Source organism: Rhinolophus sinicus, chromosome 15 (assembly GCF_057876585.1).
Source record: "Rhinolophus sinicus isolate RSI-liver-muscle chromosome 15, RSI-T2T, whole genome shotgun sequence".
Classification (NCBI taxonomy): Eukaryota; Metazoa; Chordata; class Mammalia; order Chiroptera; family Rhinolophidae; genus Rhinolophus; species Rhinolophus sinicus.
This window is the reverse complement of record NC_142515.1, coordinates 22,186,977-22,213,518: the sequence shown is the minus strand read 5'-3', so window position 1 is coordinate 22,213,518 and position 26,542 is coordinate 22,186,977. Positions and strand designations below refer to the sequence as shown.

At 54.2% G+C, this 26,542-nt stretch overlaps 2 protein-coding genes across 4 annotated transcripts in view; both read left to right on the top strand.

The window, feature by feature from the left end:
- Positions 1–3,276, top strand: part of SUFU (SUFU negative regulator of hedgehog signaling) — a 97,494-nt gene extending 94,218 nt beyond the window's left edge. For both annotated transcript variants that reach the window (XM_019725011.3, XM_019725012.3), the window contains exon 12: positions 42–3,276. In XM_019725011.3, the coding sequence (XP_019580570.1) occupies positions 42–131 (90 nt within the window). In that variant the 3' untranslated portion in view covers positions 132–3,276. The remainder of the gene's footprint in view (positions 1–41) is intronic.
- A 7,627-nt stretch (positions 3,277–10,903) lies between these two features.
- TRIM8 (tripartite motif containing 8) lies at positions 10,904–25,053 on the top strand. 2 transcript variants are annotated; one of them, XM_019725014.3, is made up of 6 exons: positions 10,909–12,479; positions 21,411–21,506; positions 21,844–22,077; positions 22,865–22,896; positions 23,031–23,146; positions 23,479–25,053. In XM_019725014.3, the coding sequence occupies exons 1-6, from the start codon at positions 11,910–11,912 to the stop codon at positions 24,084–24,086; spliced, it is 1,656 nt and encodes a 551-aa protein (XP_019580573.2). In that variant the 5' UTR covers positions 10,909–11,909; the 3' UTR covers positions 24,087–25,053. The 2 variants fall into 2 exon arrangements, with proteins under 2 accessions (XP_074195222.1, XP_019580573.2); XM_074339121.2 differs by lacking the exon at positions 21,411–21,506 and having other exon boundaries at positions 10,904–12,479.
- Positions 25,054–26,542: the final 1,489 nt, after the last annotated feature.

Below are 26,542 nucleotides of genomic sequence, written 5' to 3'. Positions count from 1 at the left end.
TAACCATGTGCGCTCTGGCTCTGTGCTTGCTCCCTCCACAGTTCAAACTTCCCAAAGAGTACAACTGGCCCGAAAAGAAGCTGAAAGTCTCCATCCTGCCCGACGTGGTGTTCGACAGTCCCCTGCACTAGCCTGGGCTGGGCCCTGCAGGGGCCAAGGGAGAGCCCAGCTGCTCCCTGGTGATTTCCGATGGAGCAGCTGTGTGAGAGTCCCACCAAAAAAAGGACAAGTGTGAGGATGACAGCGCAGCCCGGTGGGAGCCGGGCACAGGCAGCAGGCCCCACCTCTCCTGCCGCACCAAGCCCACGTGACCAGGCCCTGACCCCACTGGGCACTGAGTGGGCAAACACAAACCTTCCCCTCCTGCTGTTGCCACAGGCTCTGGTTTGAGAAGTGACTCTGGACCTTTGATGTGCCCCTAGGTGGAGACAGGCCTCCTTCTCACCTACCCACTGCCACGCAGCCCAGCAGGAGGGAGGTGGAGTGGCCATGTGGGTGCTCTGCCCTGCTCAGCTCCGGGAAGCCTTTGGTTTTGGTAGCCAAGCTCCTCGCCACGGAACAATTCCTTTGATCGTGTTGGGTTTTCTTCCTCCTTATTTTATTTTGTAGAAACCGATGGTATTTTATTGCTCTTCAAAGATGTCCAGAAGCTGTGTATATAATGTTTTTTTTAAACAGAACTTTATTCCCAGGTGAACTTTCTGATTCTCTCAGACAGGAGCCTGGGGCCATCTCCCCCTGATCTGCCACCAGAGAAGGGGCGGATGTTCTCCTGCCAGCCCAGTGCCCAGAGGAGCCGGCTTCACAGAGAGGCCTTTCTTCCCAGCTGGGCCTGGTAGAGCCTGGACCAGGGGGAGAGCTGAGATGAGTCTCCATGCAGCCTTGAGTCCAGGTTAAGGGGTGTGCTGGTTTCCAAGTGGACTGAGCCCCAAAAAGTTCAAGGACCATCAGGGTCTCAGAGACGAGGTGGCCCAGCCTCATCTTTCGGGCCTTTTCCACCCAACCAGGCCTGCCTAGGAAAGGGGGAGGCCCAGCACCTCACAGACCATCCCCACCTGCCACTCGGGGCCTGGGTCTCCAGCCCTTTGACCACTCCTGTTCCATTTCCTCATCCCCTGAGCCTCCCAGCCTCCAGGCTGCAGGACTCAGGCTTATTAAAATCAGAAAAATTAACTTCTTAACATGTCTTTCCCTTTGATTTTGCAAACACTGTATTCTACCACCCTCCCAGCCTCCCTGTATCCATTCATTTCTCATCCTTCATTCCCCATTCCTGTCCTGTCTCATCCCTACTTCTGATCCTCTCATGGCCCTTGGCCCCTTGCCTCAATACAGTTCTCATGGTCTCCCTCCCAGAAGCCAGCCTATCTCTGGCCAGTGGTTTTGGGGTTCCTCTTGGGTTATCTCTGATTTCTGCCCTGAAATCAATGAGCCCCTTTCATGCCCTCTTACCTCTGACTCTAGGGACTGCTGTTTCAAGATCACCCTTTAGGCCTGTCCAAAGCAAAATTTTGTCTGTCAGGGCCCACACAAGGCCTGCTCTGCCCCTATCTACACTGCCACACACACGGGCACCACCAAGAGTGCCACAGGAAGCCCATGGGCATGGGACCCTTCTGATGAGAGATCCAGCCAAAGAGTTGCCTCCAGGTGCTATGAAGGCAGTAAGCGGGCATTCCAGGGAACAGGAGTTGGACTTCCAAGGGACCACTAGGGCCTGGCTTGGTCTCTGCACACGCCCTCAGGTGTACCCGGTTAATTCCATCAAACTCAGAGCATCAAGGCAGATCAGCCTGGAGTATTGGGAGAGATGGACTCCAGGCCCCCACCAGCCAAGATGGAACCCTCTGGACCTGACGTTGGCAGCAGCTGAGGCCTTCTTTGAGGACTTTTCAAAAGGTCCTTTCCTGGCCTTTGCCCACCACCGCTTCCTTGCCTTTGAAACTTCTCATTTTCTGATATTTCCTGGCCAGAGAGGTACCACCAGTTTGCCTCCTTCCCTTGCCACCCTTACCTCCTTCTCCACCAATATTTCCTCTCTGGGGCCCTGCCTCCGCGTATCTGGTTTGGTGGTGGGAAAGGGGGTATTCTCTCCTGGGAAGCAGAAGAGAAGCAAGTGAGCTCAGACTATGAGCCCAAGAAGCTGGTGGCCCCTTCCTGCCCCACTGTGTCAGGAACCTCCAAGGCTGGGGGAGCCAGGCCTCCATCTCCTTTCCCTGCAGTGCACTGGTTCTGGGGCAGTGTCAGGCACCTGCGTCTCTGACCAGCAGACCTCCTTCCCCTTGGGCAATGGCGCCTTCCTAGATGTTTTCTGGGGGGTGCTCTCTCAGCTTCTGCTAGTGAGAGGGGACCCTCACTGGGGATCAAGCAAGGCTGACCATGTACTGTGCCCAGCACGCCACCTGGCGCATGGTGGGTGCTCACTAACTGTACCCCTTCTTTCCCTCCCTGCAGCATTTTGGGAGCCCTGATCTCATAGTGAGTGGGGAGGTAAGAAGCTTCCCTCTCTAACATGCCTCTTCCACAAGCTTTCTTGAGGTTTGCCTGGTCCGACCCTCTCCCTCAGGTTCCTAACGCTGGAGTTCTATGAGGAAGGGGGCCCCCCATGCAGTTTGCCTGCTACAAAAGGCAGATTCCTGTGGCTCCTCAGGTCCCGGGTGGGCTGCAAGAGGACCACAGACCCGTCTGCCATTCAGAGGGGTAGAGCGGCTCATGCGAGTTCTCAGGTCTGGCCAGGGAGCTGGTGCCTCTTCCTGTCCTCTTTCTCTTCCAAAGGCCAGGCTCCAGGCCAGGGACTGGAAAGCCTTGGGGTGACTCGAAAAGGGCTAGAGTGGTTTTTTTTGTTTTGTTTTAAATAAACACAGGGTCTTGGGACAAGGTTTTGAGATTGAGTTGAGAGCAGAGAAAAAACATGAAGGTCGGTGCCCCTATGGGGCAGACTAGTAAAGAAATCCCTTGACTGTATTTTTTTTAATCTGGTTGTCTTTCCTCTCTGGCTTCCAGGTCCTCCATGCCAGGTGACGTACCTTGGTCTCTGTTATAAGTCAGGAGCCTTATAGAGAGAGCCCTCCTTTTTTATAAGTACCTGAATGCTGCAATGAGCAGACTTTTGTAAAATTTTATATTAGTTTCTAATGTCAATGGCGACTCGGTTCCTGGGGGCTGCAGCCAGCCTGGAACTTTTGTAAGAATTTTTGGGTGACTCACTTAGATGTCATTTCCTTCTTTCCCCATCTCCCTCTGTGTAATCTAAGTGCATTAAACATATTTGCAGAAGTGCTGTATCTTGTGCTCCTTTCTGGTTGCCTGGAGTAGGGGAGCAGAAGGCCTGTGGCCCTGGCAGAGAGGGTGGTTTGGACTCGGCCACTTAGAAAAAGCTGGGATGGGGAAAGACCTGGAAGACTGTTGTTGGGAGTGGAGGTGGTGCCAAGGAATAGGGTCATGCAGCGAGCTGGTGAGTCTTCAGTCATGCAGAAATGACTCTGCAAGGACAGGCTCTCTTTCATTGGTCTTGAATTCCTCTAAGGTCAATGGGGTAGGAGCACAGGACACAATCAGGATATGAATAGGTGGTTAAAAACCCTCACTGCCACTGCATTCCTCTTCTACCGTCCTCTCACCAAAAACCTTTTCCCCTTGGAAAGATGGGCTTTCCTCACCTCCTTTTTGGAGTCCCTGAGCCCGTTTCCAGCTAGGACCAAGAGACAGCCACTCCCCTCACAGAGCATCTAAATTCAACCTTCTAATCCAGAGCCTGGGAGCAGGATGGAGGAACACAGCCTCAGAACCAGCACACCTATTGGTGACACAGGCCAGCCCACCGTCCCTATGAACTCCTCTGGGCCTGATCTGGGTGAGGAGGTGGGTGGATTTTCCTTCCTTGGATTGCCAACTCCTGTCTGTCCAGGACCTGGTATGGCAAAATAGAGCTCAATGACCATGGGAGAAAAGGGCAGCAGCCTGGGGCCTTAGGAGCAGGCAGGAGGGGGCCTGTACCCAGACAGGGTGATGGAACCTGCAGGACTGCTCTCCGTAGCCACGCATTCTTCTCCTTCCTGCTAGGCCTGGTTGTCTGTCCTGGGGAGTAGCAGGGCCTTTTCTCCTGGTCCTCAGGATGGGGCTATAGTATTCAGGGGGTTCTGCTGGGGCATCACAAGAGGGGAGGGGGAGACGGTGTCAGTTCCTGTGAGAGGACTAGTAGCTCCCCTCCCTTTCGTCTATGAGAACCAGCTGTCTGGGGACCTTACCCAGAGGTCAGCACTCCCCTGTCTCCTGTGACCTATTGAACTGTGGCTGGCCCCTGGAACAGTGGGGCAGGTCCTTTCCCTCTGGCAGGCAGAGCAAGGGCGTTGGGAGGGTCTGGAGCCATGCTAACAACCTCAGAGTGGCCCAGGACACACCCCTTCCCCTTTCTTTTTGAGACTGGGGGTGGGGGTGCTTATCTAATCCTCCTCATCTGACTAACCTAGAAGGACCCAGGGTCAAGGTGAAGTTTTTGCTCCAAAGAGTACAAAATAGCAAGATCTGGTGCTTAGGTGATTCCAGGAGTTAGGACTAACTAGGTTGGAAAAAGAAGGACTCCTGGGCCTAGAACAGAGACACTGTCCTCAGATTTAGGGAGGGGAGAAATCTGCCACGTGATCTTTAATATCTCCTCTCAAAGACCTATGCATTCCTCCAGGTGTCTGCTCTGCCCCATCTGTGGGAGTCAGGGTCCCTGGGGAGGGGAGCCCACAGGCTCCAGGGCCAGAGGCTAGGGAGCCTGAGAGATTTGCCAAACTGGCCTGACCAGGAGAATGCATGCTGGAAGTGACTCAACCCAGCCTTTCAGGCACTGAGGTAGCTGCAGGCTGCAGAGGGGGAGCATGTGGAGAGGCCAGGGTGGGCTGAGGGGAGTGATTTGCTGGACAAGAGATGTATTCCAGTTCTGCAGGAGTAGGTCAGGATGTGGTCTGACCTACTCCTGGGAGGGGCAACCATCTTCAGGCCCCTTCCATGGGGGCATAGTGGGACTATCCAAGTCCTTCCTCTCGTAGTGCCAGGAAGCCTTTGGGAGAGAGTTAAGGGCAGGATGGAGGAAGGAGCAAGATGACTGATGCTGTGTGTCCATGGTTTGTGTGAGCATAGCTCTCTGAGGAACTTGAGCGGCAAGGGAGACTGAGAGGGTTGTGATGAGAGTAGTGGCCTTGGGGCCAGAGAACTAAGGGCTGTACCCCTGTTCCTCTGTTTTTCTAATTTCACCCACCACCAGCCCACACCCTATCTCAGTGCCTAGAGCCCTGAAACGAAGGAGAATGGGCCTTCTGGGTCACAGCATTTACAACAGAGGAAGGCCACCTGTGCACTGTTGAGCCTCTACAATAGCACTGGGGGGGAAGTAAGAACTAGAAAATATGTTCATTCACTTATTCTTTCAACAAACCTGTGGCAGACACTCTGCTATATGCTAGGAAGCTGGACACAGTCCTGGCTTTAGGGAGCTATGGTACAGTGAGGGAAAACACAAGGAACAATTGCAAGGAAGAGCCATCAAAGAGAAAGGAGTACACTGCCTCACCAATTATTACCAGTGTGACTAAGACAGGCTAATTTACTTGTGCCTCAGTTTCTTCATCTGCAAGTAGATACTTGCTTCATAGAGGTTTTTGCAAGGATCATATGAGATAATGCACATGAGATGCCAGGCACATAGTAATTGCACAGTTAATCTTAACCCTTTATTAGAGGGCTGCACTATGGTATACACCCAGAAAATGTGCCCAACCCAGTCTGGGGAGATTTTACAAAGGCTCCTTGAAAAAAGTGACATTTAAGTCAAAACCTGAAGGATGCTTAAGGATGAATTAGGCAGAAGAAGGGGGGTTTTACTTTCCAAAGCTCTCCAGCAGACAACAATGAGAGCAAAAGCCCCAAATCTCTTCTTGGGAACTTTGGAGTCTAAATTGCCTAGCGTATATGGTTTAAGGCATCAAGCTTTCCTTTTAGAACCATCCCCCTGCCTGCTGAATGGAGAACATTTTGAAAGAGAGCAAGATTGGAGGCAAGGTGACCAGTCAAGTCTGGATTAGGGTAGAAGTGGTGGAATGGAGAAAATAGGATTCATTCATTGAGTCAACAAATACTTGTTGAGTATTTACTATGTACTAGGTCCCATTAGAGCGTAAAGAAAATCTTTTACGTATGTGCTATGGAGGAAAAATAAAGAGGAGGAGGAGAGAGAGAGGACTTTTTTTTTCTTTTTAAAGATTTTATTGGGGAAGGGGAACAGGACTTTACTGGGGAACAGTGTGTACTTCCAGGCCTTTTTTCCAAGTCAAATTGTTGTACTTTCAGTCTTAGTTGTGGAGGGCGCAGCTCAGCTCCAGGTCCAGTTGCCATTGCTAGTTGCAGGGGCACAGCCCACCATCCCTTGCGGGAGTCAAACTGGCAACCTTGTGTTTGAGAGGATGGGCTCCAACCAACTGAGCCATCTGGGAGCTCAGCGGCAGCTCAGCTCAAGGTGCTGTGTTCAATTTTAGTTGAAGGGGGTGCTGCCCACCATCCCTTGTGGGACTCGAGGAATTGAACCAGAAACCTTGTGGTTGAGAGTCCACTGGCCCATGTGGGAATCGAACAGGCAGCCTTCGGAGTTAGGAGCACGGAGCTCCAACCGCCTGAGCCACTGGGCCAGCCCAGGGATGCATTTTTATGTACAGAGGTCAGGGAAGGCCTCACTGCATAGGTGCAGCAGCCAGTTGTGTAGGCAATGATAAAACTTTGATTTTTATTCTGGTTGAAGTGAGAAGCCATTGGAAGATTTTGAACAGAGGATTGACGTCATCTGAGTTATATTTTAAAAGGATTACTCTGGCTTCTCTGTTGAGAACTGAGGTGGGGGTAGAAGCAGACAAACTAGTTAGGACCCACTGAAATAATCCAGGCTAGAGATTATAATGAAGTAATAGAGACGTTAAGAAGTAGTCTGCAATGGGAACTGGTTTAGGGAGAGCAGAAATTAGTATCGTTTTAGACATGTTGAGTTTGGGATGTTCGTTGTAACTCTAACACGTGAAGATGTTAAGTGAGCAATGAGTATACAAGTGAATGATCATTGAGATATTTAAGAGCCGGACCCGGAGACTGATTGAATGGGTAAGAGAGATGAGAAGGAGATGTCAAGGTTGCCTCCCTGATTCTCGGTTTGATAAGTAAGTGGCTGGCTGACATGTCCACTGACTGAGATGGGGAACACAGTGGAGGAGGAACAGGCTGCAACGTGAAGAGGATGAAGAGTTTAATTTCCAGTACATTGAACTCACGGTGCCTGTGAAACATCCGAGTGGAGTGCACCACCAAATCTCTTCCGCGGACTGCTTTTTTAGTTGACTACATGGATCTGCAACCAGGAGGGTGAGGATCTGGGCTGGAGATTCTGACTGGGGAGTTATCAGTATATAGACAGTGGTAAAGCCTTAGAAGTAAATGAGATGCCCCAGAGAGCAGGTGTAGATTAGTAAGAGAAAAGGATGGAGGGCAGGATTCTGAGGACCGCCAAACATTTATGAGATGGAAATTAGAGAAGTCTGTGTTTAGAAAGATAAGCAGAAAACCAGAAAAGTATGATGTCTTCCAAGTCAAGGGGAGCAGTCTACAAAGGTGAGAAATTAGAGGACTCCTTTAGATTTATTATCCTGGAGGTCATTGGTGAGGAAGCCACAGAAAGACCCTTCCAACTGCTCGAAGCTAGACATTGCTGTTTCTTTGTACCATCTTTAGAGTATGGAATTGAGGATTAAAGATTGAAAATCACTGTCTCCTTCTTGTTCCTTTAGACATGCATGCATTCATTCATTTTTCATTTGCTCAGCATGTGAGGGAATGCAAAGTGCTAAAGACACAGGCTTTGTCCTTGAAAGGCCCACATTAGCCCCCACATCAGGAATAAGAAGATGGAGGTTCTGGAGCAAAGAGAGCCTCTGGTTTGATGGAAATGACCGATCAGGGCCTCGTGGGCCATACGGAACTGGATTTGAATTTCAGTTCTACCATTTAGAGCATAATCACTGATGACTCTGAAATTGATAATCTCCAGCACAAACCTCCCCCGAGTCTGTATGTACAACTGCCTCCTCAACATTTCCACTGGGATATCTGAGCCAATTCAAACTTAACTTAGACAGCACTACTGAAAATCTCCTCACCCAAACCTAACCCTCTTCAATTCTCTCCTTTTTGGTAAATGGTACCACCATTCAGCCTCTTGTTGTGGCCAAAATCCTAGTAATCCTAGCAATCATTTTAAAATATCTGGGGGTGGGAGGAGGATATATATATATATATATATATATATATATATATATATATATAGAGCCAATAATCCTAGATATGGATTAGATATGGGGTGGAGAGGAATCAACACATAATAGTAATGGGGTAGGTAGGAATGGGATCAAGATGTGCTTATCACTGTATATAGTATATCCTTCTGAACTTTAAAAACATTTTTGAGATATATATATATATATATATATATATATATATATATATATATATATAAACGTGTGATGTGAAACACACACACACACACACACATCCCATTCCTACCTTATTACTATTATGTGTTGATTGCTCTCCACCCTGTATCTAATCTGTGTCTAGGGTTGTTGGCTCTCCTTCCAAAATATATCCCAAATCTGAAAACTTCTCACAACCAGCTTCAAATGCGAACTCCTACAAGGAAGGCCCTGTGTATTCCGCCGCTGCCTGTCTTCTCCCTCACCACACAGCCTTCTTTATGCCCTGGGACATGTCTGATCTATTGCTTTTGCATTTGTTTTTCCTCTGACTGAAACACTCTTCCCCCACGTTGTCACTTGCCTGGCTCCTCCTAAACGTGCATGTCTCAGTTGAAATGTCACTTTTTTGGAGAGCCTTATATGAGCCCGTAGCTATCACAGAAATTGTCCTACATGTTTAATTAAAAAATTTTGTTGTTGTTGTTCATGTTCTCAGAGGAATCCCCAGGGCCTAGAAGTCTTTTGTTAGATATTTGTTGACTGACCAGCCTCCGACAGATTACTTCAGTTCTTCCAGCCTCTGTTTCTTTATTAATATTAGATAATAATGCCTATTTTGCTCGGTGATTTTAAGCGTCAGAAATTGAAGGTAAAGTAATGAGGACATTGGGAAAGTGCTCCACAGTGAACCTTTTCAATTCCCTGCTCAGTTCCATCAGACCGCTGAACAGACTAACAACACTCCTTTCCCTCATGTAAAAAGAGCTACTACGGGTGAGGCTCGGGAAGAGGTGGTCCCACTACACAGGGGCATCACGCCCTTTTAAGAAGCGCGAAAGCCTCCTCCCATCTCAATGTTTAATGTATCCAAGTTAGTACGAGTCACGTGAGGATCCCTGGTTTGCCCCTCCTTAAAGAGGTGGAGCCTCTCCTTGAGGCCCAATAGCAGGAGCAGCCTCCGGAACAGCCCCAACTCCAGACAGGGAAAAGGGGAGGAGCTGGGCTCTTCAGCAGCTGTAACAGCACTTCCGGACAATACGCCCCGCCCCCGCTCCTTCCCCTCCCCTGTCCATTTATTTCTCCTGTGCCGGGTGGACCGAACCAGCGGGTGCTGATTAAAGGCGCCGCCGTTGCGCTGCCGCTTTCTCCTCGCCTCCCCCTTCCCATCTCCCCGCCCCCTTCCCGAGTAGCGGGACTGGCCTTGATGTAGGGACGCCACCCTCCGCCTCTCTCCACCGTTGCTCTGGAGTTCGACTCACCGCAACCCCCTGCCCGCCCGCATCCCCACCCTGCCGGCCGCACTCTGCTCTGGGAGCCCATTGTATCCCCCCACGCCTGCAGACTCCGAGATCCGGCCGTGGTGGAAAGATCCGGGACCCCGGGCGCCCCTCCGACCGGTCCCGCGAGCCGGGGCCCCTCCCCCGCCCACCCTCCTCTCAACAGCGCGGTAGCAGCCAGGGCGCCCTTCCCTCCCTGACGAGGCGGAGGCCAACTGGCGGGCAACAGGGACGCACCCCTTCCCGAGCCCCAGCGGCGAACTCCCCCACCTCGCTCCCTTGCTAGGGGAAGGAGAGCCGGAGCCCGAGCGAGCTGAGGCAGGAAAAGGCAGCCGCGGACTGCCTGGCCCGCAGATCATTTTTATTATTGAGATTATTATTAAAAGGGGGCGGGGAGCCCAGGACGCGGGGGAGGGGGCTAGAGACGCAGCTATTAAACAGATTATTCCTAAAATAATAATAATACGCGCAAGATGGCTGAAGGTGGCTGTGATGAGAATGTTGGGGTTGGGTTTTTTTTCCCCCTTCCTTTTTTTTTTTTTTTTTTTGATCTGAGGATAAAGCTCTGAGGCGACAGCCGCTGCGGAGACCCTGCCCTGAGTGCCCTCCCCTCAGTTGCGAAGCTGCGGGCGGACAAACGGACCCACCGACGGAGCGACTAGCGCGGGCCCGCCCCGGACGCGTCGCCTCGGCAGCAGCCGGGGGCTGCCGGCACTCGCCTTTCTGCCGACTTCTTCCAATTCTAATCTTTTTTTATTTTTTGGAAAGGACTGGGGTGGGTGGAGCAGAGGTGGAGAGAAATCGGGACTTGGCATTTTCTCCGCTCTCTCTCTCCTAATTTGAGGGAGGCCGCCAGCTCTCCCCTTAAAAAAAAAAAAAATCCCACCAAAAAAAAAAGAGAAAGAACGCTGCAGGACCCTCGAGCGAGCGCTCCCGGACCCCCGGCTGCCGCCGCCACCGCGGCCGCCGCCAAGAGCCCAAGATGGCTGGGCGCTGAGGGAGGCAGCCTGGCTCGGCCCGGCTCCGCCGCCGCGGGCTGGCTCGGACCGCAGCCCCGAGCCTTCCAGGCCGGAGCAGAGGCCGAGAAGAAAAGAAAGTGGGGGGGGGGGGTAGGGAGGCCGGGGTGGCGAAGGGGAGGGCCGGGCCGGGGGGGAGGGGAGGGCCGGGAGCCGAGCCTCCTGTTCATTAGCAGTTGAGAAAAATTCCTTTCTAGTTTGATCAATCCTTGTTTTCCTCGGCAGAGCCGAGGCGCCCGCTCAGCGCAGAGACCGAGAACAGGGTTTATCCGCGGCGGGGGCGCCGGGCGCCGAGCCTCGGGGGAGCGCCGAAGTAGCGACGAGGGGGTCAGGCCGGAGCACCAGCGGGGCTTCTCCTCCCTCCCTTTCTGGTTGGCTTTTTTTTTTTTTTTTCCACTTCTCTCCCTCCCCCTTCCGTTTCTATTTGTGAAGGGAGGAGGAAGGCAGAGGCGGGCTGGTGTCTCTAGCCGGGGACTGGAATTTCATCTGAATGACTGCCCCTGAGCGCACACAGCGCCCCGGAGTCGGCCCGGCTGCGCCCAGCAGCCCGCACCCGCAGACGGCCGGCCAGCCGGGGGGCGGCCGCGATACCGCCCAGGGACCGCCGGCTCGCCTCGTCCGCCTGGTCGGGATCTAGCAACCCTCCGCGCGGCCGCAATCGCTTCCCCGGCCCTCGGACCCCGGACGAGGCGAGGGAAGCGAGGCGCCGGCAAGCGGGTAGGGAGCCACCATTGCCGCCACCGTCGTCGCTAGAGGAAGTGTGTGGTTCCCGGGCTCTGCCTTAGCCGCACAGAAGGAGAGGCGGCCTCTTATATGGAATTTGGACTCGGGCGCTCCTCTCCAGGGCTGGTGCCCCGGCCGCGGCCCTGGCGCAGTCCGCCACCTCCCGCTAAGCGCTGGGGAGGAGAAGCAGACGCAGCCGGCTGCGCGCGCGGCGTGAGGACCGAGGCTACCTCCTCTGGGGGGCGGGTGCGCGGAAGGCGCTGGTGACTGAGCGACTGTTCGGGCCGCCTGGGACCGGAGTTCGGGGTTCGGTAGGCCTACAGCGGCACCGGCGGGACCCGTACCCCCAGGGTTGGGGAGTTGCTGAGGCCTGCCGGGGCCACCTGCCCTCAGCCGCCATGGCGGAGAATTGGAAGAACTGCTTCGAGGAGGAACTCATCTGCCCCATCTGCCTACATGTCTTCGTGGAGCCGGTGCAATTGCCGTGCAAACACAACTTCTGCCGGGGATGCATCGGAGAGGCATGGGCCAAGGACAGCGGCCTGGTGCGCTGCCCGGAGTGCAATCAGGCCTACAACCAGAAGCCGGGCCTGGAGAAGAACCTGAAGCTCACCAACATCGTGGAGAAGTTCAACGCCCTGCACGTGGAGAAGCCGCCTACGGCGCTGCACTGCGTGTTCTGCCGCCGCGGCCCCCCGCTGCCGGCGCAGAAGGTTTGCCTGCGCTGCGAAGCGCCCTGCTGCCAGTCCCACGTGCAGACGCACCTGCAGCAGCCCTCCACCGCCCGCGGGCACCTCCTGGTGGAGGCGGACGACGTGCGGGCCTGGAGCTGCCCGCAGCACAACGCCTACCGCCTCTACCACTGTGAGGCCGAGCAGGTGGCCGTGTGCCAGTACTGCTGCTACTACAGCGGTGCGCATCAGGGACACTCGGTGTGCGACGTGGAGATCCGGAGGAATGAGATCCGGGCAAGTACCCCACACACACATTCACACACACACTCCCTACCGCCGGGGGATCACCCATCCGGTCCGGTTGACTCTTGTGACATTAGGCCAGAGGCCCCCTTCCAAAGTCTAATAGAAAGTTTGGGGGCAAGGTCCTGGGAAGAAGGGTCCGCGGTGACTACTTGATACATTCCTGCACCTGTGCTCATAGAGTCCATCTTGTGAGTCATTTATAGAACTGAGGTGTGGGGCTGTCAGGGGTAGAGTTTGGGTGTTGCTTTTCCGTTCTGCGCACAGCTCCCTCCCCCAGCCTTGTTTCTGTGGGCCCTAGGGGAAGTCACCAAGGCAGTGACCCAGGCTCTGCTTCTCCAGCTGCTGTTTATGTAATGAGTGTCCTGCTGCTGCTGCTGCTGTGGCTGACATGATCCATGATGCTGGCATACCAATGAGGAAGTAAACAAAAGCAGCCATGTTCGTTTCAAGCTCTATTGGAAACACATTGGGGGGTGGAAGGGAGCTTCCAGAGGGAGAGCAGAGCTCTAGGGATCTGTGTGGACAAGGCCTGCCTGGACAGCCAGCACAGTGTCTCAGCGCTTGGGATTATTTCCAATAGCCCACTCTCCATGTGTGAGAATCGCTGCCCTCTGTGCCTGTGTGTGTTGCACACGTCTGCATGAACAAACCTTAAAGTATGTGTCTTCATCACCCAGAGCCCTTTGCTCCCAGCCCAGCCCTCTATCACAGCCCTCCCACATTTGGGGAGGGGAAGTGGAAGACAGAAAAAGAATCCTGTGGGTTTAAGGTTGAGCCGCCTTGCAATCTGGTTTCAGGCAGCTGGCTCCCCTGGGCTGCCGGCTGAGTGATTACGGAACCAGAACCGCATCCCCTCCCACTGTATACACCCTGCAGCAGCGGCCAATGTCAAAACCGCCTTCCCCCTCAGGCCTCTGGGCCTGGCTTTGGAGCTGGACTGAGGCAATACTTCCGTCCCTTTCCATGGAGGGGGGCTCCTCCTACGTCCCTCCCTGGTCCCCTGGCTTTCAGGGTTGAGTCATACCCGAAGGAAGGGGTTGGCTTGAGACTGAGCCATCTCAGAAGCCCCAGCTTGGGGCCTGGGGGTGAGGTTGGGCTTTGGTAGGACTGGGAGTGTTTCTGGGTGGGGGCCCCTGGAGGCTAGTTGAGGCCAGTGGAGAGCTTGGGTATGAGGAAGCTCTGAGCAGGGGATGTTTGTAGATGGGGGCTATTTCCTGTGGGGAGACCAGTCAGAATGAGTCACTGTTTAGCAATTAAAAAACATACACAGACAACTAACAAAAGGCAGGAGGGCTGCCACAGGCTGAGGGCAGGGACAACAAATAAAATTTGCTGTATAATTAGTTTCTAATCAGATGGGCTAGCTCTGGGTTTTTGTGCCAGGACAGGGCCTCTGGTTTCTTGAAGTGTAGGGGATGGAAAGAGGAGCCACTGCCCTCTCCCTGCTCCTCCCACCATGGGTTGGAAAAGGCAGAAGCCTAGGGGAAGCAGTTGAGCCCCTGGTGTCCTCTACCCCCCACCAGGGCAGGCAGAGCCCAGACTTTCCCCAGTATTGGGAAGCTGCTGCTATTAATAAAGATGGAAGGGCTGGGGGAGGAGGCTGGGAAAAGGACAGAGGCAAGAGGAAGGAGGCTGTCCAGTTCTCAGTCCTGGGATTGGCAGTGGAAAGTGAGAGGAGGGGAAAGACAGACGGAGATGTGGCGGAAAGGAGGGGGCAGCAACCAGGGTGATGAGTATAGGTGTGCCTGTGCCCACAGTTTTGCTTTTAGCTGTGTCTGAGTGCTAGAGATGTCTTTCATTTGGGTAGGGGAGAAAACATAATTGTACCTGATTTGGTAAGTAGGAGGGTATCTTTAGATGTGTGTCTGTGTTTGCAAGTGTCTTTGAGACTGCTTTGCTCTCAAGTGCACCTGTCTCCCAGTTGTGTAGTTGGGGGAGGGGCAGGGTGTCAGATGCATGCAGAGCGTATCCTGGGGGTCCCACCAGCAGATCCCTGATCCCTGGCTTGTGGGAGGAACTGGATGGAAGCAAGCACTGAACTTTGTCAGTGGCCCCGCGTGTGTTTGTGTATTCATTCCTGTTCCTGGCATGGACAGTCTCAGAAGTAGTGGGTTGCATCAGGGCCAGATATGCAATTCCGTTTGCTCAGCATTTGTGTCCCCCAACCTGAGTCTCATCTCCCTCTAGGCTTCTCTACTCCAGGCCCTCAGGATCTGTCTGGTGCTCCAGTACTCTGGAGTTGGAAACCCTTCAGTAGCCCAGCGCCACTCAATGTGAATCGGACTTACTGAATGTGGAGGAAGGTCCCACCTTGGGGAACCTGAATGGAAGAACCCATTGCACTCGGCATCCTCTCTGGGCCAGCCAGGGGGGAGGGCCTTTTCCTGGCCCTCTTTTCCCTTGGGAGGCTGTCTTAAAGAGCCTCTGCTGGTGCATGGATGAGGGCAACAGAATTCTCCCAGATAATAGGAAGAGAAGCCGGAGACCTGGCACATGCCTTAAAATATAGCTCTGCTTCTTATGCTTCCTCTTCTGTCCTCCCTGGGTAGAGGAGGGGGACAGCTGCTGAAATGCCCTATCTGCTAGAAATAGAAAACCCTGATTAACTTCTCCCTGGTGGCCCCCACTCGCTTACTCTAAAGCACTCACATGTGCATGGGCCAGTGGCCTGGAGCAGGGGCCCAGCAGGGAGGGGGTGGGGAGTAGCAGGGGGTGTCTCAGAATCAGACCTGTAAAGCCATTGCCCTCCTCTGCCTTTGGAAAGCCACGGGTAGGCCACACTGCCCTGAGGTCTGGATGCCCTCTGCGTGGGCCCCAGAGACCACTGTCTGCGACATGCCCAGACCTCAAATATGTTCTCCCTTGGGGCTGGGGGAGGCTAAGGGCCCAATATTAGCACATCCAGGTGGGCTCAGGCCTGGCAGCCCTAGTTGGTCAAAGTGTCATCCAGTCCCCAGGTTTAGGGGTTCATCTGAGCAACAAGGGACTGCTTTGAGCTGGGAGCACCCCTATTTCATGACCTCCCTCAACATAGAAAAATGACCCAAGATAAGACCTAGTTGTGTGTGTGTTCCAATCATAGTTGTGCCTCTGTCATTCCTAGGACCCCAGATCAAGGCTGGAAATATTGCCGAGACCCTGTTCCTTGCATTCCTGGAGGTTTAGAGTTGAGAAGAAATGTTCTCTGTGGAGGGGATCCCACTGCTTGGGCCAGTTTGGGTTTTGCAGCTGCTGGGGCTGAGGTTTCCTCTGCTGCTCACATTGCCCCTTGCTGGAGGGGTTGCACGGGACCCTGGAGGGGATCCTAGGTCTTCATCCCATGTGTCTCAGGTAGGCGCTGGGAGGAGGGCAGCCTGGGCCTAGCCCGCTCAGGCAGTGCAGAGCCCACTGCTGCCCCCTCCCTTCCCGGTACTCCTGAGGTCTCAGGTGGGGTTGGAGCTGGGCTGGGGCGGCCATGTGGATGCGAGGTGTGAGGGTCACAGCTGCCCCTTTCTCGGCCATCCTGAGTCTGCCCAGAAGAGGGGCTTGGCTTGGCATTCCTCCCTGGGCCCCAGGCAGAGAGGAACCTCAGGCAGAGGCCCAGCCCCCCACCTCCACCCCAAGATACTGCTGACACAGCCGGGCGCCTGTCATGCACGCCCTATTGATTCCTCTGGCTCCTGCAGCTCAGTGGCTGTGCGTCCGTGTCAGTCTGCAGGTGTGTGTGTATCTCACATGTGACTAATTTTTTATACCTCACGTGGGTATCCCTGAGAAGGTACAGCGTGAGTGACTGAATTATGTAGTTGTCCGTCTTGTGTGTGGTGTTGGGTCAGAAAGACCTGTGCACATATGTTTGTGAGAGAGAAGAGGGTGTCCGTGTGCCCTGCTTGCTGCACGCCTGTGAGGTGAAGTTGATGACTGTGCGTGACTGTCAGCATGATGGTGCTGGGGGACTGCCTGCTCCGTGGTGATTGGTGGTGGTGTCTTATGTGACTTTCTCACCTGGTGGGGTGCGTGTTGGGGAGGGGAGGACAAGATGGGATTCACCTTAGGGTGAGCTTGTCGCCTGGGGCGGTATCGGAGGGAGCAGCCTGGATGGATCCTGCCGTGCTGTTTGTGCTGTTTTGGGAGCAGCCGGGGTGGGCATAGGAAGAAGGTGCGCCCGGCTCGGGCTCCTGCCCTGGACTGGGCAGACAGGCCTGGTTGGCTTCATCCCTGGCTCTGGGAAAGCCTTCCTTCCCGGCTGGCCTGGCATTCACACCAGACAAAGGGGGGCTTTCTCTCCCGCCGCTTTGTTCTGCTGCCCCAGAGCGCTGCTCTCTGCATGGCAAAAGCTAATTCCACTGCAGCTGGGACGCTGTCTCCAGGGTCTGCCGGGGCCAGCCTCCCTGCTGCTGCCTCTCTCTCTGCCCTGGCTCCTGCCCTGTAGCCTCTTCTCTCTGGCTCTGTGGTTGGCCCTGGCTGGGGGTTCGCAAGGTAGCCCAAGGTGGGAGCTGAGGCACGGAAAGGGGCAGCTAGGACAGGCAGAAGCTGCTCAGAGACAAGGGGAGAGTGCCGTGGCTCAGGGAGAGGGGGCGCTAAGGCTAAGGGACTCCTGGGAAAGGGCTTAAGTAGGAGGGGGGGAGTGTTTGGCAGCTGGGGAGGCGGTTAGGATGAAGTGGTTTTGGAGTAGGGGCTGCAGCCAGAGCTGGAGCTGGCATGAGAGTCACCTGGGCAGGGGTCTGAGCAGGAAGAGGTGCTCTAGCAGCTTAGCTCCTCTTCCTGCCCCCCATGTCCCCACCACAGGGGTGCTGGACCCAGCCCAGGCCTTGACTGAAAACCTCAGGCCTGCCCCTGGCCCCGCCTCTGGGGCCCTGTTCCCTCCTGACCTTGCTTCTCTTCCAGGTTGACTTGTGGGTTTTATTATTATTTATTAACTTTTATATAGCCTAGAGTCCCCATGGCCTCACCCATCTGCCCAGTCTAGTCTGGCATCGAAGATGCCAGCTGGGCCTGGCCAGTCAGGCTCCAGAGGGGCATGAGGCTTTCCTGGGGCAGGAAAGGAAGGGGCTTCTGACTGCCTCCTCTCCACATTGGGAGGGGCGTTAAAGGGAGCAGCTCAAGGCAGAGTCTAGAGCACTGGGCAGCAGGTATGAGGAGCAGGATATTCTGGGGCCTTGGAGAAATGGGAATGGAGTGCCCCCAAGTCTTCTTGACACTTTTGCCCTCGCAGACCCAGGAGCAGACCATGGAAGGCCTAGGTCCTAAGGGACCAGGACAGGGACAGGAATGAGCAGTCGCCATCGGGGCTGAGTGGGGCTGGGCCTCCCATTTCCCAGCCTCCTGTTGGAGGCTCCTACTCTAGACCGTGGTGCCCCACTCCGCTCCACTGCTGCACGCTCGTGTGCCGCAGTCCAGTGACTTACGTGGGCTGGGAGCAGCTTGTAAAGTGCTTTCCACTCTGCAGTGAGAGCCTTTGCTCTGCATCACGCTGGGACCATCAGTCTGGTCCTATCTCTCAGCTGTGGATTTTTCCCAGGTGGGAAACAGGGCCTCAACTCTCAGCAATTCCCTGGGGGTTGGGATGGAAAGGGATCCAGGCCTTGCTTCCTCTGCTCCCCACCTTCCAGCTTCTCAGCAACCTGATTCAGTCATTTGTGGAACCAAGGTGAGGGGTAATGAAGGGGCAGCAAGTGGATATTTTCCTTCTTTCCCCCAGTTTTCCAGTGCCGAGGTGGCAGGGGTCCCCCAAACCCCTTGCTTTCCCCTAGCTGTTGTCTATGGCAAGATTAAGATCATCTGGCCCTAAGGGAGGACCATTCCTGCCAGGGTGAGCTGGCCAGCGTGGGCCACCTCCAGCCTTCCCTGGCTGGCAACCTCTGGCCCGTTTCCTTCCCATTCCTGCCCCTCCCCTACCCTACAGCAGAGAACAGGAACCCAATGGCCTCTGATCTGGAGGAGGGGAATTGAAACCCAGCCACCTACAACGGAGTGTGTCACTGCCTTTGCTAACCCTGGACTGGGCTCCCACCCCAGAGGGCTCTGGGCAAGCTGGACCCAGGACCTGGGATCATGAAGCTAAAGGAAGATGCTGCATGGTTACAGGATAGAAGTGCTGCCAGGAAGGCTCTGAGAAAAGCCTGTAAGAAGAGGGAAGGGCCTGAGCCCCACCCCCAGGACTGGACAGGAGGTGCCTCCCTTGGCTCTGCCCTGAGGGGGCAGAGCCATGTACTCAGTGAAGGGGTTTCAGAGGGGCAGGGGAGGGACCTCCCACTGGTCTGGAGGGCAGGAGTGGAGCAGGCCCATTCCTATCCTTTGAGGGAAACTGGGCTGGGAACGTACCTGGGGCTGCCTCTTTCCTGCCCCCCACACCTGGGACTCAGCCCCAAACGCTCCCCTAATCAGATACTGGTGGGTTTGGTCATGAGAAGCAGTTGGGCAGGGAGATCATGGTGCATAGACGTGTGGGGGTACGTGGGGCCTGGGCTTTCAGATATTCTGGGCACTGGGAAGGCAAGAGTGACCTAGAGTCTGAGGTGCATCTCAGGGGACCCTTTCCTCCTGAGTGTGGGTAGGAGGCAGTCAGCAGGCAAATATTTGAGGGCCAGTTGTTACAAGGGAGGCAAAAAGGCCTGATGTTCTAAAGGGGTGTCCTGGCCACCTTACCTTTATGGTAGACGTCCCTCAATTGTCTGGGACCTTCAGGAGGCCCAGCCTTCACTGTGCAGGGGTTTGGGTCCAAGTACACGTGTAGCTGTGTGCAGCAGTGTTCACGAGTGTGCTTGTGTGTGTGTGTGCAGTTGTACACACGTATCTGGGTAGTACTATGGGTGCTGCTGCCCTCGTCACACCGCTGTGGGCATTTTCACAGGCAGGGAGGATGCATGATTACCGCTATTCCTGCCCCCCGCCCAGCTGGGTCTTTAGGTGCTGGTTCTCAGGTTGGCAACAGATCCCTTCCAGCGTGTTGGGCTGGAAGGGCAAGGTCTCCTGGGGCTGGTTTTTAGAAGTCCAGTTTTTAGGGGTGGGGGGGCGACTCAGACTTCCAAAACTTAGAATCTGACAGCTTTATCCTCACTTCCTCCTCTCCCCAGGGTCCTGGTTTTTTGTTTCTAGCGTAGCCACCGACCCAAAACGGGGGCGCTGAACTCTCTTGCTGACCTTGGTTTCCCCATATGTGAAATGGGTTGGCAGAGTGAGAAAGGGTTGGTGGCAGTGTGCGAAGCCAGCTGGGTGTAGGTGAGAGTGGGGATCAGGAGGTAAACTTGAGGGTCACTCTGAGGCCCACAGAGGAAGAAAGGGCAGCATTCCTTGCTGAGTGGATACATTGGGAGCTAGGCTCTGTGCAATTTGCTTTGCAAACCTTGTTTTGTGTCCACAACCAACGGGTTTATTCAGTAAACATGTTATGCATTTGTAGGGTGCTGGGGCCTTTGTGGCCTGGCTGGGAGTGGAGGTAGAAAAGATAGCAGCAAAGCCCTATTTTCAAGAGGCCTTGGGTTTCGTAAGGAGATCAAACCACAGTTGGTGAGACAGACTGCAGAATAGTGGGTCGTGTAGATCTTCTGGGTATGTTTTGTGTCTGTAGTGGTCAGTACATTAGCCACTAGCTACATGTAGCTGTTGAGCACTTAAACTGAGGCTGGTGCTACTGAAGAACTGATGTTTATTTTTAATTAACGTCAATTTAAATAGTCATGTGACTAGTGGTTACCATATTGGACAGCACAGCTATAGCAGGAGGGCAGAACGTGGCAGCCCCACTGCACGGCCAGGACAGGGAGCGAGCTGCGCAGACTGAGCAGGGGCTGTGGGAAGTTTCCTACAGGAGCAGGGCCCTAAGCTGGGCCTCGAAGGACAGTTGAGGAGGAGGAGGAGGCCCTGTGGGCTGCACAAAACCATCAGCGGGGTGCAGGGAGTTCCAGCATGCACAGAGTGTTGGGGACAGGAGACTAGCCCACCTGGCTGCGAGAGTCAGGTCTTAAGAGAGCCTTCATTACCGTCTAAAAATGTTTGGAAGGAGGGAGTCAGTGAGGGTGCTCGAGCAGGGACGAGACCCTGTTTGAAGAAGTGTGTCTGGTGAAGGGGGATGACAGGAGGAATGGAGCCGCCGGGATGGGGAGGGCTGGGAAGACAGGGGTTGTAGAGATAAGAGACTCAGGGCTGAGATGAGCAGCTTGGTCCAGCACCTTCCAGCAGACTGGCCTCCAGTCTTAGGAGTGCCAGAGTCTCCTTTCCACCTGGGTCCAACTGAGGGGCTGCGGGAGCTAGCAAGGACTTCAGAGGCCTAGCTCTTGGCGTCAAGAACAAGGGTGAGGGTAGCTGGCTGGATGCTGCTCTCAAGTGTAAGGCAAGTATAGGGTGAGATCTCTGGACTGGGCCAGAGGGCCTGTAGGACCTGGGCAGGTTGTTGGATCCTCTGTATCTTAGGGTACTCGTCTCTAAGATAGGGCTCCCCAGAGAGAGGCAGCATGACTTGCATAAGAACAGACCCTACTGCCAGATTACCTAGGTTTGTATCCCAGCTTTGCCACTTAACTTGCTGTGCACTTTGGATGAATTACTTAACCTCTCTGGTTTCTTCTTCTCTGAAATGATGACAATAATAGTGCTTTATAGCATTACTGAGATGATTAGATTAGTCTTGGGGGGTGGAGGGAGTTGTTAGAACAGGCTGGTCTGACCCTACCTCAGAAAGCTCATGGTTTACATATGTGTGAGAAGCTATTCCAGGCTTTTTGTTTGTGGAAACAGGCTGGCCAGACAGCTGTCACCAACCAGGCCCCTGGGATTGCATGGGGGCCAGAAGAGGTTGGATGGCAGAAACTTCAGGGCATCTGGGTCAAAGGATCTACAGGATGAGTCTATTCTATAGAGGGAAGGGTGGTGCTCACCCATCCTTGGTAAGGGGTGGAGCTGCAGCCCCCTCTGATGCCCCTGCCCCAACTGTCCCTGCAGAAGATGCTGATGAAGCAGCAGGACCGACTGGAGGAGCGAGAGCAGGACATTGAGGACCAGCTGTACAAACTCGAGTCAGACAAGCGCCTGGTGGAGGTAGCTAAGCCCAAGCTCATGGTATGGGGTGGGAGTGGCTTGGGTGCAGGGCCTTGGGCTAGGATCTAGTGCATGGTCGGCTCTGTGCCAGAACCCCTTGGTCAGTCGTTCAATGAACGGTTAGTAGATGAGCCCCACTTGTGCCAGGGGAAGCTGGCACAGAGCCCTGTGCTATCAGCAGGGAGTCGGCAGGTCAGACCTTGCCCTCGGGAGCCCTGGGCAGCCTGGGGGTTTGGGGTCCCAGACTCCACCATCCAGGATGTGAGCCAGGCAGGAGAGGCAGCCAGAGGGCCCCAGTGCTCACCTGCCTGCCCACTCTCGCCCCCTGTGCCTGCAGGAGAAGGTGAGCCAACTGAAGGAGGAAGTGCGGCTGCAGTATGAGAAGCTGCACCAGCTGCTGGATGAGGACCTGCGGCAGACGGTGGAGGTTCTGGACAAGGCCCAGGCCAAGTTCTGCAGCGAGAACGCAGCGCAGGCGCTGCACCTCGGGGAGCGCATGCAGGAGGCCAAGAAGCTGCTGGGCTCCCTGCAGCTGCTCTTCGACAAGACGGAGGACATCAGCTTCATGAAGGTGGGCTGGGCCCAGGCCCGGCTGGTGGGGACCTGGGGCGTTCCTGAATTGGAATCTGCAATTCTTTGCTCTGCAACCAGTTTCCCCCACCAGTGTGCTCACAGGGCTTCGGAGTCACCCTGCTCTCTCTAGCATGGTGACCTTGGCCAAGTCATATATGTTCCCTATGCCTGAGTTCCCTCACCTATAACAATGGTGTTGATAATACAGATCTATCTTTTATCCTCAATTCCAATTTTTAAAATCTCCACAAACTCGAAGAAGAAAATTCCAACAATTCATGTAACAGCCAAAATTGACCTGAACTGATTGATGCTGGCAGTTTATGGTCTTTATCTCACTAGGTATGGCTATTCATTATGCTACAGAAACATTGATGTATTGGATTATGGTGCCTACTGGAAAAGATACGTAACATATGATACAGGCACCCTAGTTCCCTTCTGAAATAAAACAAATTCCAAATTCCAAAATACATCTGTCCCCAAAGAATCCAGATAGAGGATCAAGCACCTGCAGAACCTTCCTCGTAGGGTAGTTGTGTAGGTAAGATGATGGATGTATAAAAAGCATTGACAATGCTGTCTGTCACATAGTAACTGCTCAATAAATGTTAGCTATTCTTCCAAAACTGTAGACACCACCGCCACCACTCTACCACCCTGGCCATACTCTGGCCAGAATCAGAGGGTCAGCCCTGCCTGGGGAGAGGGAGGATGGGGCAGCTTTGGTCTTCACCTCTCCCATGGTGCCTTTTCCACTGACTAAACCTTTTCTCTTCCTCTAGAACACCAAGTCTGTGAAAATCCTAATGGACAGGTGAGCAGATGGCCACTGGCCCTCAGGGAACACATCTTGGGGAAGGCAGGGAGGGCCAGGCCCATAGCTGGGGAGGTTGGGCGGGCTTACCCGTGATACCTCCTCACAGCAGATGCCCCGTCCACTGCCCCCAGGACCCAGACCTGCACGGGCAGCAGCCTTTCTCCCCCTAAGATTGGCCACCTGAACTCCAAGCTCTTCCTGAACGAAGTGGCCAAGAAAGAGAAGCAGTTGCGGAAGATGCTAGAAGGTGAGGGTCGGGTGTTCAATGGAGGGGTGGGGTAAATGCCAGAGCCTTCCCTCTGAAAGAGTGTGGTCAGGTAGGCCTTTCTTCATGTCCTGGCTTTGCCACTTCTAGCTGTGGGACCTTGGGCAAGCCAGATTACCTCCCTGAGCCTCAGTTGCTTCAGCTGTAAAATGGGAATAATAGTATCTGCCTGCTAATGGAGTAGTGAGCATTGACAGAGATGATGCATGATGTAGTGGGCTTGGTCCTATAGATGAAAAAGGTCCCCAGGGGAGAGGAGGCCTGGGTGGCTTGGGGTGGGAACTTCGGCGACTTTTGCCCCAAACTCTCCACAGGCCCCTTCAGCACACCGGTGCCCTTCCTGCAGAGCGTCCCCCTGTACCCTTGTGGCGTGAGCAGCTCTGGGGCGGAAAAGCGCAAGCACTCAACGGCCTTCCCGGAGGCCAGTTTCCTAGAGACGTCGTCGGGCCCTGTGGGCAGCCAGTATGGGGCAGCGGGCACAGCCAGCGGCGAGGGCCAGTCAGGGCAGCCCCTGGGGCCCTGCAGCTCCACACAGCACTTGGTGGCCCTGCCGGGCGGTGCCCAACCAGTACACTCAAGTCCTGTGTTCCCCCCATCGCAGTATCCCAATGGCTCCGCCGCCCAGCAGCCCATGCTCCCCCAATATGGCGGCCGCAAGATTCTCGTCTGTTCTGTGGACAACTGTTACTGTTCTTCCGTGGCCAACCATGGAGGCCACCAGCCCTACCCCCGCTCCGGCCATTTCCCCTGGACAGTGCCCTCGCAGGAGTACTCACACCCGCTCCCACCCACACCCTCCGTCCCCCAGTCCCTTCCTGGCCTGGCGGTCAGAGACTGGCTCGATGCCTCCCAGCAGCCTGGCCACCAGGATTTCTACAGGGTGTATGGGCAGCCGTCCACCAAACACTACGTGACGAGCTAACGCCACGCGGGCGGCAGGGTGCTGGGGAATCTTCCCCCCCAGCTCCCAGTGGCTCGGAATGATGCATTCAGAGACCTGTCCTACCTTCCTTTCCTCCCTCCCTTCCTCCTTCATTCTCCCAAGTCTTGTCCTTTTGGATTTCGTTTTGTTTGGAGCTTTTTTTTTTTTTTTTTTTTTTTTTATAAATCTCTTGGATGCAGAGGTGACAGTAGGAGCTGGCCTGGTGACGGTGAGAGCTGATCGGGGTCGCAGCTGCTGGTGGCCCTGGAGTTGGGAAAGCGTCTACCTCAAGGCGCTGAGCTCTCTCTGTCTCTCCTTTCTTCTTCTTCTTCCCCTTCCCACCCCCAGGGCTGGAAGGAGCCTCAGCTTCCCCTAAAGCCTCGAGGGTTGGGGAGGCAACCCTTCTCACCTAGCCCTGGGAGGAAGGACCAGTGCCCACTGGCCTGCTTCTCCCTTGTTTTTCTTTTGGGCATTTTGATCACTGACTAAGGAATGACCCGTAGATTGTGGGGCTTTTGTTTTTCTTTCTTTTTTAAACCAAGAATGATTTCTCCTGCTTCTTTCTCACCATCCTCCCAGATGGAGTTCAAAAGCCACTTCTCAAGCAGCTTTTGGCACCTTCAGCCTCAGAATGGAATCTTACAGACAGGAACCCCAGGTCCAGGAAAGGGGAAAAAGAACTTTGCCAATGATAGTGACCACAGAAAAAGCAAATAATAATAATAATAAAGAGAAATAAAAGAAATAATAAAATAAAAAACCATAGCACAGCCCTTGTTGAGGTCAGTGGGGGAGAAAGGGTTGCCCTGAGTTGGGTCCTTGCCTGGATTTTGACACAGCAACTTCCTGTAGTGAGCACTTTGTATGAATCGTGGACTTCCTGTTCTCAAGGCGCAGGTATTTATTCTGTAATCTGTCTAGAGCACACACCGAAATCCGACCTAATAAACATAATGGCGCAGTCCCACTCCCTGCCTTGCCTCTTACCCCCAGGCCTGGAGTCTTCGGGCATTGGTGTGGGGAGGGGCCTTCTAGGGACAGAACCCCTGCTCTTCTTGCCTTGATTTTCTCCTGGGTCTGGACTGTTCCAGGCCTATGAATGTCAATTCATACAATACTACATCTTTCCTCAGCCTTTGACAAACTTTTGCTGAGGATCTCCCAGGCCCAGCCCCCTGCTGCAGGGGCCCTGGCATCTCTATGAGTTTCTGCCAACTTGCTCTTAGCTAGGACAAAGGAAGAAATACCTTTCTGTGAGTCTTGCAAAATTTACCTCCTTCAGTCCACAAATATTTATTGAGCAGGTGCTAAGTGCTAGGCACTGTTAGAAGCAGAACAGACCATCTTGGAATTTAGTCTAACTGGGCCTTGCCCCTCATTGGGAGGGTGGGGTCGCTCAGCTCCATGCTGCTTTTGGTGACAGGCTCTGGTCCCTGAGCAAGGAGGAAGGACAGGCAGGAAAATATTTGGCTCTAGGAGGCGAGGAGGTAGGGTAGCAAGGTGAAAACTACATCCTATCCACAGCCTCTTTGGCAGATCTTCTCAAAGTCTAGCATGTCTTCAGAGCTTATTAAAAGCGCTGCTTCCTGGAGCTCCACTTGGACTCAGTGGGAATCACTGACAACCCAGGAATCTGCATTTTTAGCTCCCCAGTAATTCTGACCCGTCCTAGGGTTTGAGAAGTGCTACCTTAGGGACTATCCAGGGTCCTGCTTGTCACTGGGACCCCTGAGGTGGAAAAAGGGACTAGGACACATCAAGGCCGTCCTTTGTAGGGGAACTGACCTCTGGTTTGTTGCCTAACTGCATGGATCTGCTTGTATTGTAAAGCAGCCTGTACTCTTCCATATAGTAAGGACAGTTTTGCTGGGTACCTAGTTCTCTTTCCCCTTGTCTGGGTAGAATCAGGCAGGGCCTGAGCGCCTCCCACCCCAGGAAGCCTAGAGCAAGGCAGTAAGTCCTGTGCCAGGGTCCAAACATCACAAACCGCTAGTCACCCTTAAGAAAAGTAAGGACTCAGGTTGGAGGACATGGTCAGGCCTGTCAGGCTGGGACACCAAACCAGTCTTGTTAAGAACCTCTGTCCTGTCCTGTGGGAGTAGACTCTGTGGAGTGGGTGGACCCTTGCTTTATTGCTCCCCCTTCCCCACTTTGGCAGGGAGCCAGAGCCAGGAGCAGGATGACAACAGCTGACCTTCCCCCTTCTCTTCCTGCACCTGTTTGGAGCTAAAGAGGGGGCAGATGGCTGGAGCACAGTGCCCTTCCAGTCCGGGGGGGAGGCTGCCTGGGGGCAGTGCTGGTGGACAGATAGGCATTTAGCTCCACTCACATCTGTTCCTGCCTCACTGTCCCTTTCTCTAGTTGTCAGGAACCCTGGGACATCTGTGCCAAGAGTCAGAAGCCAAGACAGAAAGCTGTCCAATGTCTTTCCCACTTGGCCTAATTTTATTATAGCT